This window comes from Hyalella azteca, unplaced genomic scaffold, assembly GCF_000764305.2.
Source record: "Hyalella azteca isolate HAZT.00-mixed unplaced genomic scaffold, Hazt_2.0.2 contig15661, whole genome shotgun sequence".
NCBI classification, from domain to species: domain Eukaryota; kingdom Metazoa; phylum Arthropoda; class Malacostraca; order Amphipoda; family Hyalellidae; genus Hyalella; species Hyalella azteca.
Genome location: NW_025945503.1, coordinates 590,803 through 610,821, shown reverse-complemented (window position 1 = coordinate 610,821; position 20,019 = coordinate 590,803). Strand labels below are relative to the sequence as shown.

General features: G+C 39.8%; 1 protein-coding gene across 4 annotated transcripts in view; it reads left to right on the top strand.

Moving 5' to 3' along the window:
- The window catches only part of LOC108674806 (tensin-1), a 205,180-nt gene that overhangs the window by 135,402 nt on the left and 49,759 nt on the right, over positions 1-20,019 (top strand). For 3 of the 4 annotated variants that reach the window (XM_047884582.1, XM_047884581.1, XM_047884583.1), the window contains 6 exons: positions 1,369-1,728; positions 4,724-4,896; positions 5,749-5,898; positions 7,018-7,150; positions 8,409-8,697; positions 9,119-9,277. In XM_047884582.1, coding sequence (XP_047740538.1) covers positions 1,369-1,728; positions 4,724-4,896; positions 5,749-5,898; positions 7,018-7,150; positions 8,409-8,697; positions 9,119-9,277 — 1,264 coding nt within the window. Of the gene's footprint in view, positions 1-1,368; positions 1,729-4,723; positions 4,897-4,990; positions 5,011-5,748; positions 5,899-7,017; positions 7,151-8,408; positions 8,698-9,118; positions 9,278-20,019 lie in introns of those variants that run through there. The other variant, XM_047884584.1, reaches the window with a different exon arrangement.

Genomic DNA, 20,019 nt, shown 5'->3' with positions numbered 1-20,019 from the left:
GTCTGCCGCGTGCTTTTAGAGATCTGAGCTTTAATAGAGTTAGGACGCAAAAAAATTTCATTTTACTAGTGGTACTAATAATACGTAACTGAAAGGCAAATATGCAATACATTTTTGGTTTTTAATTGTGCATATAACTTTTGGCACGGTAATTTTTCTGCCAATGAAAATATTAGCAGGGCATTGTTCAAATGCTTCACTGACATCTTATTGTAAACTGCTAAGAAAAATAATGAATTTTCGATACTCGTGTACCGATTGGGTTCTAAAGCCATGACTTGTCTTGAAAATGCAATCCTAACACGTTTCTAACTCTCAAGCTTAAAATTTTCTGCGTTTACCGTTTCGATGAGATTGTTCACGAGAGAGATAAACAATATATTTGAAACTCCAACGAAGGCATTAACTTATAACATGCCACTATGCCAACCACCCAGTTGGCTTATGCCCTCCAGAAGCAGTCATGCACGTCCCAACAGACATGGACTTAAACTTATAACTTGCCATGGATGCTAACCTCCTCGTTGTCTATTGCCCGTCTGACGTAGCTGTACCCAACAGCCATGCACTTTAATTTATAACATGCCATGGATGCTAGCCTCCTCATTGTCTTTCACCCGCCAGACGCAGCCATCCACTTTAACTTATAACATGCCATGGATGCTATAGCCTCCTCATTGTCTTTCACCCGCCAGACGCAGCTATCCACTTTAACTTATAACATGCCATGGATGCTAGCCTCCTCATTGTCTTTCACCCGCCAGACGCAGCTATCCACTTTAACTTATAACATGTCATGGATGCTAGCCTCCTCATTGTCTTTCACCCGCCAGACGCAGCCATCCACTTTAACTTATAACATGCCATGGATGCTAACCACCTCGTTGTCTTTTACCCACCAGACGCTCCATACCCCAACAGCCATGGACTTTGACTTATACCATGCCATGGATGTTAACCACCTCGTTGTCTTATACCCACCACACGTTCCATGCCCCAAAAGCCATGGACTTTATCTTGTAACATGCCATGGATGTTAACCACCTCGTTGTCTTGTACACACCAGACGCTCCATGCCCCAACAGCCATGGACTTTACCTTATAACATGCCATGGATGCTGACCACCTCGTTGTCTTCTACCCACCAGACGCTCAATGCCCCAACAGCCATGCACTTTAACTTATAACATGCCATGGATGCTAACCACCTTGTTGACTTTCACCCACCACACGCAGCCATCCACTTTAACTTATAACATGCCATGGATGCTAACCACCTTGTTGACTTTCAGCCACCACACGCAGCCATCCACTTTAACTTATAACTTGCCATGGATGCTAACCTCCTCGTTGCCTTCTACCCACCAGACGCAGTCGGCGGCGCGCCTGAACCGCATCATCAGCGTGTCGTTCGGACCGTCCTACAAGAATGGCAGCGGGTCGTCCTCGACTTTGCCGCACACGCGCACCCTCCCGTGTGCCATGCCCACCGTGTCGGGGGGCAGCAGCCTCCGTGTGGGGCACAGCATCGCACACGGCAGGGGAGGATCTCTTCGGGAGGATCTCACGCGGCAAGGATACAATACGGCTCAGAGGATGGATCTTGTGTACGTCACTGAGAGGATCATCTCACTGGCGTTCCCACCGGATCTCGATGGATCGGCCTACACGATGCATCTCCGGGAGGTGGCTCATATGCTCTCGTCCAAACATGGCGACAACTTTAGGGTGAGTATTGCTGTAATTTAAGGAATATCTTGTTTGATTATCTAAGCATATCATGGAATAGTCTGTTCCATGTGAGAGCTGCGCACATCTGAATTGTGTGTCTATTTTTGCGTGTTTGAATTTCCCGTGAATTCCCTCTTGCGGAAATTTCACAATGTAACGAAAGTTTTTCTTTCTTGTTGATTACCATTGCGGTACATACGTGCAATTTTAATTAAATATTTATCCTGAAATTTACCTTAAAGCTTTCAAGGCATTTGTTCTGTGGCTCTTTAAATTTGTAATTGATTATGTAAGTTTCGCATACTTGCATTTACGTATACATACAAAACTATTGATCAATTTTAAATTAAAATAATGATCTAAGCACTAATCCAGCAACTCAGAATCCAGATTGATAATTAGGATTCGCAGATCGCAATGTCGCCTCATCTTTGACCGCAGATTCTTAGGTTTCATATTAGTAGCAAATCATTTATATATATTAGTACGTTTGTCTATTACAAACTCCTTATTAACAGCAGATTAGATAATTTCAGAATATTTGGGTCATTTTATGAATTTATTATAATTGTCTTCGTCTATAATTTGTCTTCGTTCACCGCAACAAAAATATCCATTTATAGTCACCCATGATTTAGAAATTTTCTCAATATGGGCCTGGCTCAATGCCTTAAATTGCGCATAAAATGGCCTTAAGTTCATTATATTGTCGACAAAGAAGTTCAAACTGTGCTACAGGTAACAGCTAATATTGCTACAGACTACATGCTACAGGTGATATTGTTACAGACTACATGCTACAGGTGATACTGCTACAGACTACATGTGACATCGCAGAAGGGGTTTTGTCCCAATTTCGCAAATCGCCGAAATGTGATGCCGAACGACAGTGAAAGTTTGTAGCACACAACATATTGTCAGGTGCACCGTAGTCATGTTTCAGGTGCACTGCACCATACCGTCAGGTGCATGCTAGGCATGATCCAGGTGCACTGTACCACATCATCAGGCGCATGGTAGGCGTGATCCAGGTGCACTGTACCACACCATCAGGTGCACCATAGGCGTGTCCCGTCGCCGCCAGGTGCACTGTACCATACCGTCAGGTGTACCGTAGGCGTGTCCCGGTAGCCGCCAGGTGCACTGCACCACACCATCAGGTGCATGGTAGGCGTGTCCCGGTAGCCGCCAGGTGCACTGCACCACACCATCAGGTGCACGGTAGGCGTGTACCAGGTGCACTGCACCACACCATCAGGTGCACCATAGGCGTGTCCCGGTAGCCGCCAGGTGCACTGCACCACACCATCAGGTGCACGGTAGGCGTGTCCCGGTAGCCGCCAGGTGCACTGCCGTGATGCAGTCTGTCGCGTCGCGGTAGTTGCTCTTTAACGCATCGCTCAGGCCGACGGTCGTTTCCTAAACCCTCTTCCCCAGAAAGAAATAATACGCGAGGCAGGAAGGAAGGCTGCAGAATTGTTCACTTCCGTGTAGAGCGACGCGCGAGCTCGTTTGTCCCCGTCTAAAGAAGAATACACTGAAAAGCTCCTGCGTTGTTCGGCTTCATGGAATTCTGGGCTCATTTGGACGCTAAACGGAGGGAAATTTACAAGCAATTTCTTTCTATCTCAGGCAATTTTTTTCCGGTACTTGGCCATCAATGGTCTTGCAGCAGCCAAGTTTGTTCAAACAGAAATACGATAATGATCGTTCGAGAATACTGACCTAGAACGTCGAACTCTCTCCACTCCCGAGAACGATTTTCCAGTACCAACAAAGCCGTCAATTTTACGAGCTACAAGCGTAGTTCATATAGGAACTACATGAAATATGAACTACAACCGGAGCGAAAGTTGACGTATCGGATCGCTCAATATGTAAACCGAAACTAACTTTCGCACGTCGCTGGGCTCTTAATACTTCTTTGAATTCTATTTTTTTTAACCCTGAGGCCGTTGACGACAAATAATTTACCGTTTGGTAAGAATGAATGCATTTTTTCTTTCACTTGGGATCCCTGCAATTTATGTGATCTCTATCAATACTCCGAAGAGACTGGGGCCTCTAAGATAAAATATTTATTTGTATTTCTGTCCAGGACGGCAAGTGGTTTTACTTTAGGAGCATTCGTATTCATCTCCTGAATCCTAAACGCACCGCTGGACTTCAGCGAGCTTCAGCAATGCTTCAACTTAAGACTTTGAGCACTTGAGAATGCATAAGTTTCAGCTGGCATTGAAATTGTGAAGCAAACTAATACAGGAGCCTTCGTGAATTTCAAAGCATGTAATCGAAGCTGAAGAAAAATTGCTGCCCAACTCTGGCCGATGTTGAGACCCAGGGGACTGCATCGCGGACGCTGTGCTCCTTGCCTGAATCTGAAATTTACATATTCCTGTGGCTGATTCGATAAGCCTGAAAGCGATTCAATTATTCCTACATCCATCCAAATATTCTTAGAACTGTATTGACTATTCCCACGACCGATTATATTCTTCCCAAAACCGATATCGTTACTCCTACAACCGATTCCATTACTCCTACAACCGATTCCATTACTATTACAACCGATTCCATTACTATTACAACCGATTCCATTAGTCCTACAACCGATTCCATTACTCCTACAACCGATTCCGTTACTCCTACAACAAATTTCATTCTACCTATTAGCGATTTAATTTTTCCTTCTAGCAGGTGTTGGAATTCTCATACTCGCAAGTGTTGAACCTGTCCCTTGTCCTGCTTGCAGGTGTTCAGCCTCTCCTGCTTGCAGGTGTTCAGCCTCTCCTGCTTGCAGGTGTTCAGCCTCTCCTGCTTGCAGGTGCTCAGCCTCTCCTGCTTGCAGGTGTTCAGCCTCTCCTGCTTGCAGGTGTTCAGCCTCTTCTTCTTGCAGGTGTTCAGCCTCTTCTTCTTGCAGGTTTTCAGCCTCTCCTGCTTGCAGGTGTTCAGCCTCTCCATCTTACAGGTGTTCAGCCTCTCCTGCTTGCAGGTGTTCAACCTGTCGTGGCACCAGGGCGAGGTAAGCCACTATCTGCCGCGGGTCACGGAGCTGGGGTGGCCGCCGCTGCTGGCCCCCGCGCTGGAGAAGCTCTGCGCCGTGTGCAAGGCGCTCGAGTCCTGGCTAGCAGCGAACAACCAGCATGTCGCCGTGCTGCACGACAGGTTAGTGCTCAGCATGTCGCCGTGCTGCACGACAGGTTAGTGCTCAGCATGTCCAGCATGTCGCCGTGCTGCACGACAGGTTAGTGCTCAGCATGTCGCCGTGCTGCACGACAGGTTAGTGCTCAGCATGTCACCGTATTGCGCGATATATTTAAAATATCCTGCATTATTTATATTTGCAAGCCGTGATTGCAATCATAATGTTGAAAATATTTTTAGGTATATTATCTACATGTGCAATCAATGATCACGTTCCGTATTGAAAATATAGTAAAGTATTTACCTATACAAGCGATGATTATGACTAAGATATTAAAAATATCGTATTTATATTAAATATGTTTCCTACGCAATTCATGATCATGATCCGTATTAACGTTGATGCCCCCTACAGAGAAGGCTTCACGATATTGAAAATATAATTAATTATTTACATATAAAAGTGGTGATTATGACCAAGATATTACAAATATCGTATTTGTATTATACAAGTTTTCCAACGCAATTCATGATCTCGATCCGTATTAACATTGATGCTCCCCTACAGAGAAGGCTTCACGATATTGAAAATATAATTAATTATTTACATATACAAGCGATAATTACGACTAAGATATTAAAAATATCGTATTTATATTAAACATGTTTTCATACGCAATTCATGATCACGATCCGTATTAACGTTGATGCTCCCCTACAGAGAAGGCTTCACGATATTGAAAATATAATTAATTATTTACATATACAAGCGATAATTACGACTAAGACATTAAAAATATCGTATTTATATTAAACATGTTTTTCAACGCAATTCATGATCACGATCCGTATTAACATTGATGCTCCCTACAGAGAAGGCTACGAGAAGCTTGGCGTGGTGGTTGCCGCCTACATGCACTACACGAACATCTGTGCGTCCACTGACACCGCCCTGGACCGCTATGCCATGAAGAGATTCTTCGATGATAAGATCGGCCAACTTTATCATCCTTCACAAAAACGGTGGGGGTTTTATCAATATTCAACGTACTGGAAATTTCTTTCCATAACAGTGAGAGATTTTAGTCCAAACTTGAAATATATTTGAATTGTTCCCATAAATGTGATTAGAAGAGTGATAGTTTTCCCGAAATCTGGGCCCTGTTGAATTTTTTCAAAAAACAGAGAAGGTCTAATTCGCAATTGAATTTTTCTAGAATCTAACATAACGGTAAAATCGAATTCAAAATTGAATATTTCTAGAATATGGCATAAAATGGTAAAACATGTATTTACTGTGAAAGTTTTTACTATGAATTGACGTTAATCGAAAAGCTTTCCCACCAGAAATGTTTTGTTCTTTACTCTTTGAAGTGTTTGCTCTCATCGATCCTCCGTACTCGTGACTGGGGAAGGGAACGTGATTTTTCTCAATTTCAAGTGCCTCATTAGAGTTCCAATTTCAAATTTCGATTTCAATTGCCCTACAGTCTTGAATAGTTTAATTTCATTTTATTGCTCCGATGGCAGATAATTTATCTTATTTACACAAAACTTGTTTTCCTAACTCTTAACAATCCTCGCCTGCTACTTAATTAGAATACATTTACACTGGTTTTCATTTTATTTTTATCACTAAAGCTCGATGACAGATCTTCTCACTGTTACTTACATCACCATACATATGAAAGCTTAAATTTTTTCTTGGAAATGCATGATTTCATCATTTACATTATTAAGATTAGTTTTTGGCAATATCTGTCTAACCTCATTGCCGTTAAATGAGGTTAATTGTCATTATTTATAGCATAAATTTAAATTCATTATCACATCTATAAAACTAACAGCAGAATTTTCATCCAGCCTTTCTCCGTCACGAGCTGAAATTAGTTTTAATGTTGCAGTTGTGTATATGATTTATTCGTAACATCAAGCCATTTTCTTATACACTGTCCGTAAAAACCATTCTAAAATTGAATTCTAATATTTTAAAAATGCAAATTAGATAAAATTTCATAACTTAAGCTTAATATGTTAAATTCTTGCTCATTATTTTGACCCGACTGTGAATGTGCCACACAATATTCAACAATATACAATACTGTGATGCCTGTTCTATACAATACTGTGATTTCATTACAGATACGTGCAGTATTTCTCGGGTCTCTTATCTGGCTTGATAAGGATCAACTCGAACCCTTTATTCCTACACACCCTGACGCTGTACGGCGTGCCACACTTCGAGTCCAGAGGCGGATGTCATCTCTTCATCAAGGTATTTATTATAATGCAGAGATTTTTATTGAACCGGCAGATATTTTTCAAGCTATCAAAGTACAGATCTCAAGGAATCGAGGTAGATTGTCAAGATATTAAGGTATTTATTCTATAAGGTATATTTTTATAATGGCGTCTGCTGAGGTAAGATAAGCCCTCTATGATGAGAACTTATCACCTGATAACACTACTGCACTGAACTATGTTGTTAACTTATCACATGATAACACTACTGCACTGAACTATGTTGTTAACTTATCACATGGTCATACTACTGCACTGAACTATGTTGTTAACTTATCACATGATAACACTACTGCACTGAACTATGTTGTTAACTTATCACATGGTCATACTACTGCACTGAACTATGTTGTTAACTTATCACATGGTCATACTACTGCACTGAACTATGTTGTTAACTTATCACATGATAACACTACTGCACTGAACTATGTTGTTAACTTATCACATGATCAAACTACAACACAAGAAAACTTTTCCTAACTTTGGGCCAATGTTGCACTTAAGGGCCAATCTTACCTCAGCTTACGGTGAGTATTTTGTGAGTATTGCACATATCGTTATTGCGAGCCAGACCTCCTATGATGTTTCCTTAATGATCTTAAATAATGAATGAATAATTTAATATATATAGATATTTTTCTGTAAATGAATTATTATGTTGTTTCTTCTAGTCCTAATCTCATCATACAATTGCAACTACGTCTATAATCATGTTCCGTCGCAAATAATTTATATTCTATCATGGATATTGAAAATACCTTGTTTAGAGTAACCACTCTCTTCAATATTAAAAACCACCTTTTAATTTATGCAGGTTACATTGCAAGTTCAAGTTTGCAATTATTTCTCGCATATAATTTATAATTCCTTCGTTTACAATGCAAGCACCGCAATACGTACAATCTATATTGAATTTTACCAAATCCTTTTCAGTAATAACCTTCGTCATTTATAATTGGTGTCATCGATAACCCTTACCAATAATAATCTTACCAATTTTAATCTTACAAGTGAAAACTCTTATTAGATATAACCCTTACCAACAATGACCCTTACCAATAATAATCTTACCAGTAATAACCCTTATCAGTTACTTATAACCCTTACCAACAATGACCCTTACCAATAATAATCTTACCAGTAATAACCCTTATCAGTTACTTATAACCCTTACCAGCAACGACCCTTACAAATAATAACCCATGTCTCTCCTGCCTATGTCATGCCAGGTATACCAGGGTATGACGCACGTCTACACGTCAGGCGTCTACCAGATCACAGAAGGCCTGCGCTACGTCACCATCGTCTTAGAACAACACAAGTCCTCCAACACCTCACAGAACAACGCCCGCGTCAGCGGCATACAGCTGCGTGGGGACGTTCTTCTCAAAGCCTACCACCGGAGACTGGGTCCACCGCCCTCCAGGGAGGTGGTCTTCAGGGCGCAGTTTCACACCTGCGCCGTTAGTGAAAAAGTCCTCGGCTTCAGTAGACTTGATCTCGACGACGCGTGTAATGGTGAGTGATCTGATCGCAATGATGTTTTAAATCGCAAAGATTGTATGCGTGGAATCTGATTAGAGGTTCAAAGCGTGAAATGAATTGTAAGGTGAATAGGTGGTTAAGAATCGGCGACTGGCCAACATAACCTATGAGGCTGTCATACATACAACATAGCCTATGAGGCTTATTTGTGCTGACGCTAACATGCGAACGTTATATATCAATACTGATTATATAAGTACAGAATGGAGTACAAAGTGTTCTATTGACTAAATTGTTCTGCGAGCTCGAATGACTAGAGGGAATTCGCTTTCCAAAGGTATATATGCGTTTATTATAAAGCCGTCATTGTTATTTTTCAACTTGTTCACCAGTCTCATTGTTTCTCATGCCAAGACGGACATTCTTCTTCTTTTATTCTGGTTTTATCCCCCAGACCTGCGGTTTCCACTGGACGGAGGCATCGAGTTGAGTTTCTCCCGCGGGGGCGACGACCCCCCGCGCGCGGTGTCCAACGTGTCCTGTGACAAGAGCCCGTGTCCCGTGACTGCCTGGGACAGCTACGAGGTCCTGCCCGGCAGGCGAGACGAGACAGGTGAGCTCAGCACAGCTGATTTGTCCAGGACAGACGAGACAGGTTAGCTCGGCACAGCTGATTTGTCCAGGACAGACGAGACAGGTGAGCTCAGCACTGCTGATTTGTCCAGGACAAACGAGACAGGTGAGCTCGGCACAGCTGATTTGTCCAGGAAAGCTCCGTAAATTGATTAACCTAATTAAATTGGATGTAAATTGATTACATCCAATACCACATTACTCACCCTGCCAAGGTAAATCATCGCTAACACACTATCAGCCGGTCAGCCGGTGCTCGCTATTTGTGCATATATTTCAATGTTTTATTTACTGACGCATTAGCCCACAATCGAAATTATCACATTGGAGTTGTTTGCACCTTCACATTAGATTAACATTAATGTCAATCAAATACGGTTAGTGACGTTTCAGCGCTACCCGTTTCGTACAGGCCCTCGTTAACGTCAATCAAAGACATTTTAAATCGTTTCAACGTGATCCACGCTGGCAACATATTGTAAAGTCACGACGTATCTTGAGCCTGTTTGAGAAAGTGAAGCTCTGGAAGGTCATGTTTCTTGTTGACAACGTCAGACAAATATAACATCACAGAATTGCTGCGCTCTTCAAGGATATGCCCAAATGCTTGCATGTCGAATACGATATCTCTGCATGAGGCTCGATGTCAGCGTATGAGTGTCGTAACTTATGATATTGTTCTGCTGTGACCGTCCTACGACTCCCTCTTGGGAACACATGTCGTAACTTGGGACAACTTCTTCCCTCGTGATGCAGGCAGTGCGAGGGGTAGGGCAAGTTCCCTCGTGATGCAGGCAGTGTGAGGGGTAGGGCAAGTTCCCTCGTGTGTGCAAGCTAAGGAACGGAAGCCAGACTCTATTTCCCTTCGTATGTTATGCAGGCTAGAGCGATCGCTCCCCTTTGAACTTTGCTCTGTCTCAGTATTTCTGCTTTTTAGCTTTTTGTATCCGCAAAATATTAAAATTAACTTTCAAGTATCTCCTATCAAGTCTATGAACAAAGTTTTTAAATTACCTGGGTACCCCTTGAATTTCCTAATAACATGCATCTTTCTGTTACGTTTTGCACATTGATTCATATGCAATTTTTATTGAACTTTTAGTGCTATTATAGACCTATATACTCGAATGAACTAAGCACAAAATCGTACTAATATACAGTTTTCCCTGTTTTTAATTGACTAATTCATTAAATATACCTTTATTCTTAAAATTTAACTTCGCACGCATTATGTATATGAATCGCTGAATAGTTTCTTGTTACTAGTTTGAAAAAACATATCAGTTTCATCACACACCCAGCTAACACTTTTGATGAATCACTCGGAATAATGCATACCTTAACTTTCCACTTCCGAGCCCGAGAAAGTTGTGACACTTGCATTGCTCTTCCGACAAAACTAACACGTCCACAAGTTTTCTTAGGCCGCCAAATATTCAAGTTTTCTTAGGCCGCCAAATATTCAAGTTTTCTTAGGCCGCCAAATATTCAAGTTTTCTTAGGCCACCAAACATTCAAGGTTTCTTAGGCCGCCAAATATTCATGAGGGGGCTGAGTGGGAGCTCAGCTGAGTGCTGCGAGCTCGCACTGCGCCTCATGTTTGTGCAGTTGTGCCATCAGGACGAAGGGAAATGGATTTCAGGCTTATGCATAGTTCGATACGTAAAACTGTGATAAAACTTCATAGATTCAAATACCTGCACAAAACTTGGGTTTTGACTTCTGCAACGTTCAAATACCTGCACTAAACAGGGTTTTGACTTCTGCAAGATTCAAATACCTGCACAAAACTGGGTTTTGACTTCTGCAAGGTTCAAATACCTGCACAAAACTGGGGGTTTGACTACTGCAAGGTTCAAATACCTGCACAAAACTGGGGGTTTGACTACTGCAAGGTTCAAATACCTGCACAAAACTTGGGTTTTGACTTCTGCAAGGTTCAAATACCTGCACAAAACTGGGGGTTTGACTGCTGCAAGGTTCAAATACCTGCACAAAACTGGGCTTTGACTTCTGCAAGGTTCAAATACCTGCACAAAACTGGGGGTTTGACTACTGCAAGGTTCAAATACCTGCACAAAACTTGGGTTTTGACTTCTGCAACGTTCAAATACCTGCACTAAACTGGGTTGTGACTTCTGCTAGGTTCAAATACCGGCACAAAACTGGGGTTTTGACTTCTGCTGGGTTCAAATACTTGCACTAAACAGGGTTTTGACTTCTGCAAGGTTCAAATACCTGCACTAAACTGGGTTGTGACTTCTGCAAGATTTAAATACCTGCACAAAACTGGGTTTTGACTTCTGCAAGGTTCAAATACCGGCACAAAACTCGGGTTTTGACTTCTGCTGGGTTCAAATACTTGCACTAAACAGGGTTTTGACTTCTGCAAGATTCAAATACCGGCACAAAACTGGGGTTTTGACTTCTGCTGGGTTCAAATACCTGCACTAAACAGTACAAAACTGGGTTTTGACTTCTGCTAGGTTCAAATACCTGCATAAAACTGGGTTTTGACTTCTGCTAGGTTCAAATACCTGCATAAAACTGGGTTTTGACATCTGCTGGGTTCAAATACCTGCACTAAACAGGGTTTTGACTTCTGCAAGATTCAAATACCTGTAAAATATTGGAATAAACACAGTGATTCTGATCTGGATATGCGAAACTTGAACATGTCGTAATTTCCAGGCATCATAATAAATAAAGGTTTTCTCACCGTAAGAGAATTCAAATGAGCGTATATATTGGAATTGAAGTTAGAAATCTCATTTAAGATAATTGAAACTATCTTTTAAAAAATCATCGTATATCAGTGAACATATATACTAGCAAAAGTAAACTAGTGTTGCAAGGTATAGTATAATACCAGCTACTCTGGTTGATGTTCCAGCAGCAGAATGCCAGCTTCTTGCCTGTGTTATTACTTAGTGCGGCATCTGTGCAGATCAAAGACGTCTTTGCACTGCGTTTATGCATGTTTCGCTCAGAGATTTTCGTGAGCGCTTGCGCATATTTTACGCATAGCTCAGGGAGGTGCATGGTTTTAGTGGTGCCTGCGTCGGTGGCGCGTGCCAACAAATTGAGGTGCCTTTTTTGTAGCAATTTTTTGAATCGCGGCTGATTTAGTCTAGAATGTTTTCTCATTTTCCCGACGGTACATTTTGAACACAAATTGTTGGCTTTGACATGGCAATGTCATTGACGTGCAAACTTCCCTTCGTCTAGTTTTCGCTGATGATTTTTCGGATGCTCATATTTTTGAAATGCATTCTTAATGTAGTTGAAATTTATTTATCTGTTGAAATTTTACCAGTTCTCGTATCGTTGGTGTTAACGGAGGGCTATTATTGTTACCAAAGATCTTATATGCGAAATAAATAGCTTAGTTTTACCCTAGTTATAACTTAGTAATAGTTATGGCTTATAATTCTTAGTACTTTGTTGTCGTCGCTGCTGCTGCTGTTCTTTATCGCTGAATGAATGATAGTAATTCGTTATCGTAATAATTTTAATCGCCATAATTTTAGAAATAATCCTTAATACGCTGACTACGATTGCTTCATCTTGTACAATTATTTCATTTTTTGTACTTTTTTTTAAGCAGGGTTGCCATACGGTTATTTTTTCCGGACAAATTCCGTGATTTATTTTTTCTCAATTGCGTTGGCCGGCTGAAATTTATGATAGGGGTACTTCCTAATTAAATTTTAAATAGTGCAAAAAGAAAATAAATGGAATTTTTATAGCGGAACCTACAAATAAACTAGTATATATTGAATTATCGGCCTTTTTGGCCTTTTTTGTTCTCGGATTTGGCCGATTTAAGGCAACCTGAATCATGTACCACTACCTCCTGGAGAAATACATTTCGTGGTACGCATATGTACCACTTCGTGGTCAACGTGTTAATACCTGCACAATTCATGTTAAGTTCACTGCAGTAGTTAGTGAGGCAGCAAAATTGCAAGATATTTTGCTATTTTTTTTTCGCTTGTAGTTTTCATTGAATTGAAGTTATTTTACTACCACCGCTTAATGGCAGCAGTTTTTGTTACTGCTGCTATTGTCATTGTTCATATTGCTGCTACTGATCTTGCTGTTATTGTTGTGGTTATCATTGATGAGTTATCATTTGAGTAATCATTGATGAGTGATAATTGATGAATTATAATTGATGATTCATCATTGATGAGTTATCATTGATGAATTATCATTGATGATTGATCATTGAGTTATCATTGATGAGTTATCACTGATAAGTTATCATTGATCAGTTATCTTTGGAGATTCGTTTTTGATTACTTCTCATTGATCGAAAGATAACTAAATACTTACGAGTAAATAATTAATTATCATTAAGTAAATGAGTCATGAGTTGTGCGCAGTGACAGTACGCGGCCTCCAAACGATGCGCTGCGATCGTAAAAAGTTCGAAAACTTCGAAGTCTGAACTCAGAAAAATTTAGAGACTTTGTCCAAGTTGCGATGCACTTCTTTTTCCTCTTGGCGTATCAAATGGCGTATCAGTGCTACGTGCAGCAAGTTTTTCATTATTCGGACAATTTGACCCATTCATTTTTGCGACTGTTGCCTGCACTGCTAAAAATAAAGATATATAAAGATGCGCATATATTGAAGCACAATTAAATATTTACGTAAAATAATTAGTGCGATCATTGATAAACGTGCAGTTTTACGAAGATATTAACGTTTTGTAAGTTTTTATCGCGGTCAAAAGTATGGAATATTTTGCATATATTTCTTTTGAAAATATTTGATATCCCAGCAAATATTCTGTTGATGTTTTACATGCTATATTCCGGCATCTGCATTACCCGGCTAAACTATTCATCATGAATGAGATCATGCAGATTAAAATCACAAATTTGGGGCCATTGAAGTAATTTATGAATAGAAATTAACTTCTGAGTGAACCTAACTCATTCAGAGAAATGAATGAATCATATTATCCAAGTTGTAACTCACTTAATTACCAACACCGCGAGAAGAAAGCAAACGTTGCACTGACTCGCCCATTTGCTAGGCCAAACTGGGTCAGATTGACCCACATAATGTCGAAAAATGCATCGCTATTGGGAAAAAATCTCCCTCATTTCGCTGAGTGGTCGAGTTGTCCATTAAATTAATGGTAAGGGTGTGGCCCGAGGCGCGGCCTATGGTGAGATTCTGCCTTAAGAATTTTCTTGAAGTTTTAGAGACATTTTTAAAGCAAGAGAGGCCTTGGTAGTAAATTTTCGGAGCATTAGACTCCGAAAATTACTATGAAATTTCCAAAATTTACATGTTACTGGAATAAAAAAAAAACATTTTGCTATATGGCTTCATCTCTTTAGTTTAGGAAAAATGTGAATTAACGAGTAGAAGTTTGACTCATGGAGACAAAATTAGCGCAAATTTTCTGCATACATTTGTAATTCCTAAGCTCGCTGTTGCCCGAGAGTCCGAGCGTATTCTCAATGAATTCCCCCGAATGAGAAGCATTTACCATAAGCTAATTTCTCACTTCCTACTACTCATCAACAGCTCATGTCAATGACATGCAACATTAGCGTGGATAATCTCCTACATTATTTTTCAATATTACATGGAAAACCACAACCTCAATGATCTCGGTTCGTTGACTCGAAAATCACACCGGGTCTTGGAAACGCAAACGAGTGGGGGGTTTGAAAGAAACGCACGACAACGAACTAAAGTTAATTATATTGATCGTAATGGTTTCGAGCTGCGTCGCTTCAATCGCACCCCGAAGCAGCGGCAAACTTCTCGAGAACGTCGAGATTGTTGGAGCGCCGCCGCTGCACTGCACGCGGTTAACAAGAAGTGAATGCCTGCAATTAATAAATATAGATTTTAGAGAATAGTGGAATTAATATTGGTTAACTTTAGAATAATGCCAGGAACTTAGTTCTGGAAGCTATATATATAAATTAATCATTTATGGGATATAACACAGAACATTCACTTTTATAGTTCACGAGTGGGACAAGCATTAGTGATCACAATGTGTGGGTTAACTAAATTAACTGAAAGTAGAGGGCCGACCGGCATGTCACTCCAATTCCGTGCACTGCGACCCACCTCTACCGCAGTAGGCTTGCATAGAGTTCAACAGACGACGCAGGCTGCAGCAGTCGACGTAGTCGGCCTCCTGCGCCCCGTCGGGTGCCAGCGGCTCCATGGAGTGCCACCTCGCTGACGGAGTTGACCGAAGAAGGACTAGCCGCTCTCCATCCTTACGCGAAGTTCAAAATACACAGATACGGAGCGATCCGTACACGCGTTGCAGTAGTGTGTAGAGGAGGTCGTCATGCGGTGATAGTTGGTGCTGAACTGGCTTGGAATGGCTGCCAGGGCTGAAAATCTCGAGGCTGCGGATTAACCTCGATATGGCGAAATTAAGTGGGTGCAAGTAAACACGTAAAGGAGATAATGCCGTCGGAAAATGAATTTAAATTTAGACCTGGGGAACATTGTGATCACTCCTTGCTTAAAATGAAATGAATGATAGCAGTTTTCAACACCGGGAGTTAGATATGCTGCGTCAACCACGGTATCGTTTGTTACTCGACTGCTTTTTACAGGTATTTTACGTCCGCTGCTTGCGTGGAAAGCAGGGGCCATACTTTCAGAAAAAGTTAAGAGATCGTAAGTTCATTAACCAATCATTGACGGCCATCCAAGCAAAAACCACCAATCATAGACAAGAAAATAGAGCGTAAGTACTTACGTTCACTTAGCGAGTTTTGAAAGTATGGTCCCAGAACAACAGTCTCAGATTTACGTACAACTCTACAAATTTACCTACAACAGATTTACCTCCTCAGATTTACCTTCAACTCCACGTCCTCTGCTTGCATTTCAATCTGTCCAAATATCCCAGTTGTTTATCAACTATCATTTTGCAGCCAGTTATGTGAACTTAAATTGATTATTCATTCATAAAACTTTTTATTTTATATGTCATATTGCTTCATTGAAATCAGCAATGAGATTAATCTCGTTATTATTTTTCTTAATATCTCTTATGTCGTCGTCGAAGCAATATAAGTCACATATTTTCCTGTCAATCTTCATTCTGACACTGCAATCAATGAAACATGAACAGAATGACTTTTGAATATATTTTCTATTGCATTCATGTTCTAGTCATTGCCTGCATTTTAATTGCTTCGACTTTAAGTTTCCACGCCTGAATCAAATTTAATTGTTTGATCATATAACTGTAAATAATTTTGCTGGCCATACCTTTGTGTTCGACCACTGTTTTAGCAATACTAATTAGTATCTGCACGTTACCCCACGTTTAAAATAAATGAAAGCGATTTTTGCTGCAACGTAGATTATTTTTGATGTACTATAATGGTTCATTATATTTCATTATAGGCTTTATTGTTAATAAGATCTCTATATTGTCTTAATACATTTCAGTTTTGTTAATGCTTCGAATTTGAGTGTTACCTTTTTTGAATAAAATTCCCATAAGAACGATTACGACCTCTAGTTTCTTGATCGAATAATTAAGATATAATAATATAATAATACTATCCGTAATAGTACATAATGCGACTATATTACTATAAAAACACTGTACATTAAATCAAATTAAATACGTTTCTATTCGCTCTAATTATTGAATGATGTTTTCCAGAGAAAGTTAAATTCGTTCGTCACTATTCTATACCAGTTAACTAATTGTTTCCTGCAATGTGATTGTTCGTTTTTATAAATGCTCAATTGTTTGCCGACTGCTGAGTAACTTCCTCGTCACGTTCCCTTATCAACTCGTTATGTGACAAGCTTCACATTGGAAATATNTGGAATTAGGTAATAAGCTTCACTTTGGCATTATTTAATAAGCTTCGCATTGGAATTATATAATCAGCTTCACATTGGAATTATGTAATAAGCTTCACTTTGGAATTGTGTAATAAGCTTCACTTTGGATTTATGTAATAAGCTTCGCATTGGAATTTAATAAGCTTCGCATTGGAATAATGTAATAAGCTTCACATTGGAATTTTGTAATAATATTTACTCTGACATTATCTACTCGTAAAAAGCTCCACATCGTGATAAAAAAATCGGCTTCACTTCGGGCTCTATGCTGCAATTGAATGCGCTGAGGGTTTAATAAAGGATTTTTCCTATTTAATATAAAGTCGCCAGAATGCTTATTGTTTTCTTTCATGCGAGTCAAACGTGGTGCGGAATGCCGTAGACCCAACGGTTTTCAAGAGACCATATTTTCATAAACCCTTGGGGCTTGTATAGGTTTGGTATTTACATGTTTTTTCTTTATTTTCCCTTTCGTTGGATGAGAGAAAGTTGAAGGGCAAATGACATGCAATGAATAAGTAGGTGAGACCAATAATTATCTTGAAGATTCTGATTTTATGATCGCCGCCTATCGCAGCAACCCAGACGATAACCTGCCTCTGATCGCAACCCGTATTGATGCGGCGATATATAGCCTGCCCAGACGATAACCTGCCCAGACGATAACCTGCCCAGACGATAACCTGCACCTGCCCAGACGATAACCTGCCCAGACGATAACCTGAACCTGTCTCTTATACACATCTAGATGTGTATAAGAGACAGCTGCTGCTCTATTTCTGCTGACCTGCTGCTGTATTTCTGCTTCTAACTGAATAATAAGTAGATAATAATAGCAGTAATAATGATAATAATGATAATGAATTGATTTATTCTATGTGAATCTCATCTTAACGCGAAAAAGTAAATTTTTATGGAAGAATTCATGTAGATTGCTAATATGATATTTTTAAAATTACCAATACGTGTTCCCAAAATTCAAATTTGCAGCTTCGATTAGACTAAATAGCTGCATACGAAAAAAATGTTACCGCTATAAACCTTGAGGGTCTAACGGCGCACGATTAAGACAAGTGCAGTTCTATAGGCTAACAGCTCCGAGATATCAAGCTGCTTTTTGCACCAGCTGTGCCACAACAAGATTTAATTACTACAGTCGAACAACCTTCATTAATAACTCGGTGCTAACTGTTGATTTACCGTCGTGTAGTTGAATTGTGTCAGCATCGCATAGGTCCATTTTAATATTTTTCTTAATTAACTTAACATTAATGTTTTTTAATTACGGTACCCTTGACACGAATGATCATGATTCAAGTCACAATGAGCTTGACGAAATCCTCGTGAAATTTTACCATCTTGTATTTTTTTCTGTTCCAAAAGAGTAGTTATTGAATTGTGAACGAATAAACGGCCTTTCTTCTGTGCAATTGATTGAATTTCTCTAACATCGTTATTAATATCGTAAATACCATCGATTTTGTGGCATATGTCGCGCAGTGAGAACCCATCTGTCGCGTAGGTTGTCGCGGCGTAGGCGTATAGCTTGTGCACGTGTAGGCTGCTGCATCACTTTCTGCCCAGGTAAGTACGTGAGTGGCACGTGTAAGTACGTGAGTGGCACGTGTAAGTACGCGAGTGGCACGTGTAAGTACGATAAATGGCATGGACATGAACGTGGCTGGTACTTTAACACGTTGACTCCGAAGTGGTGCATATGCGTACCACGAAGTGTATTTCTCCAGGACGTAGTGGTACATAATTCAGGTTGCCTAAAATCGGCCAAATCCGAGAACAAAAAAGGCTGATACCTCAATATATACTAGTTTATTTGTAGGTCCCGCTATAAAAATTCCATTTATTTTCTTTTTGCAGTATTTAAAATTTAATTAGGAAGTACCCCTATCATAAATTTTAGCCGGCCAACGAAATTGAGAAAAACTAAATCATGGAATTTGTCCGGAAAAAATGACCGTCTGGCAACCTTGTTTAAAAACAGTGCAAAGAATGAAATAATTGTACAAGATGAAGCAATGGGAGTCAACAAGTTAAGGTTCCAATTATGGATCTAACAGGTACATTATAGGTAGTGGCATGAACGTAAATATTTACATATTTACATTGACAAATGTTTCTATTTACAACCCTGGAATGAAAAGGCGATTAGAAGTCTCTTTAAGATAAAGAAGCGGCACTAATTTATAGTACATTGGTACTTGCACAAACGTAAATGGTACTATAATATGTGCAGAAGTAGTTACATTATGTTAAAATTAAAAACTTGCGTGTACGTATGTGCTCGGTAATACGGCGAGCATAATTGTACCCTCGTGTGAATTTTGGCAAAATTTACAACGGTGAATGCAAGAAATTAAATTTAGGTCAATAATAATTCCATTAGAGGAATTAAATAAATAAATTTGGCCGAATATTCAGATCTAGGAGGTGGACGAAGGCGTAGCACAGATGAATGATTTATGTAGTCATTTGGGTGCCAAAGGTGCCACTGAGTGCCACGAAAGTGCCGGCGTTGCGACTCTTACAATTTTTTTACATAAATTTACGATTCACGCGTGCTTTTAGAAAATATTTCATTTTTAAATGAATCGCTTGATTATAAAAAATATCCGAGTTTTGAAATCAGAAAATGATTTTAAAACAATCATGTCTGTGTCTATTATATCATTAAAAATGAACGGTCCAAAGAAACTTTAGATAATTGATTCATCAATCAAGGCAATATTTTCTTCCTTTTCTAATGACAGTTGCGGAAAATTATGTTGAAGGCAAAAATAAACACTTTTCAAAACATTATTGAACATGTGGCAGCTTTAGAATTTCGTAGGGAGTGGCAATATT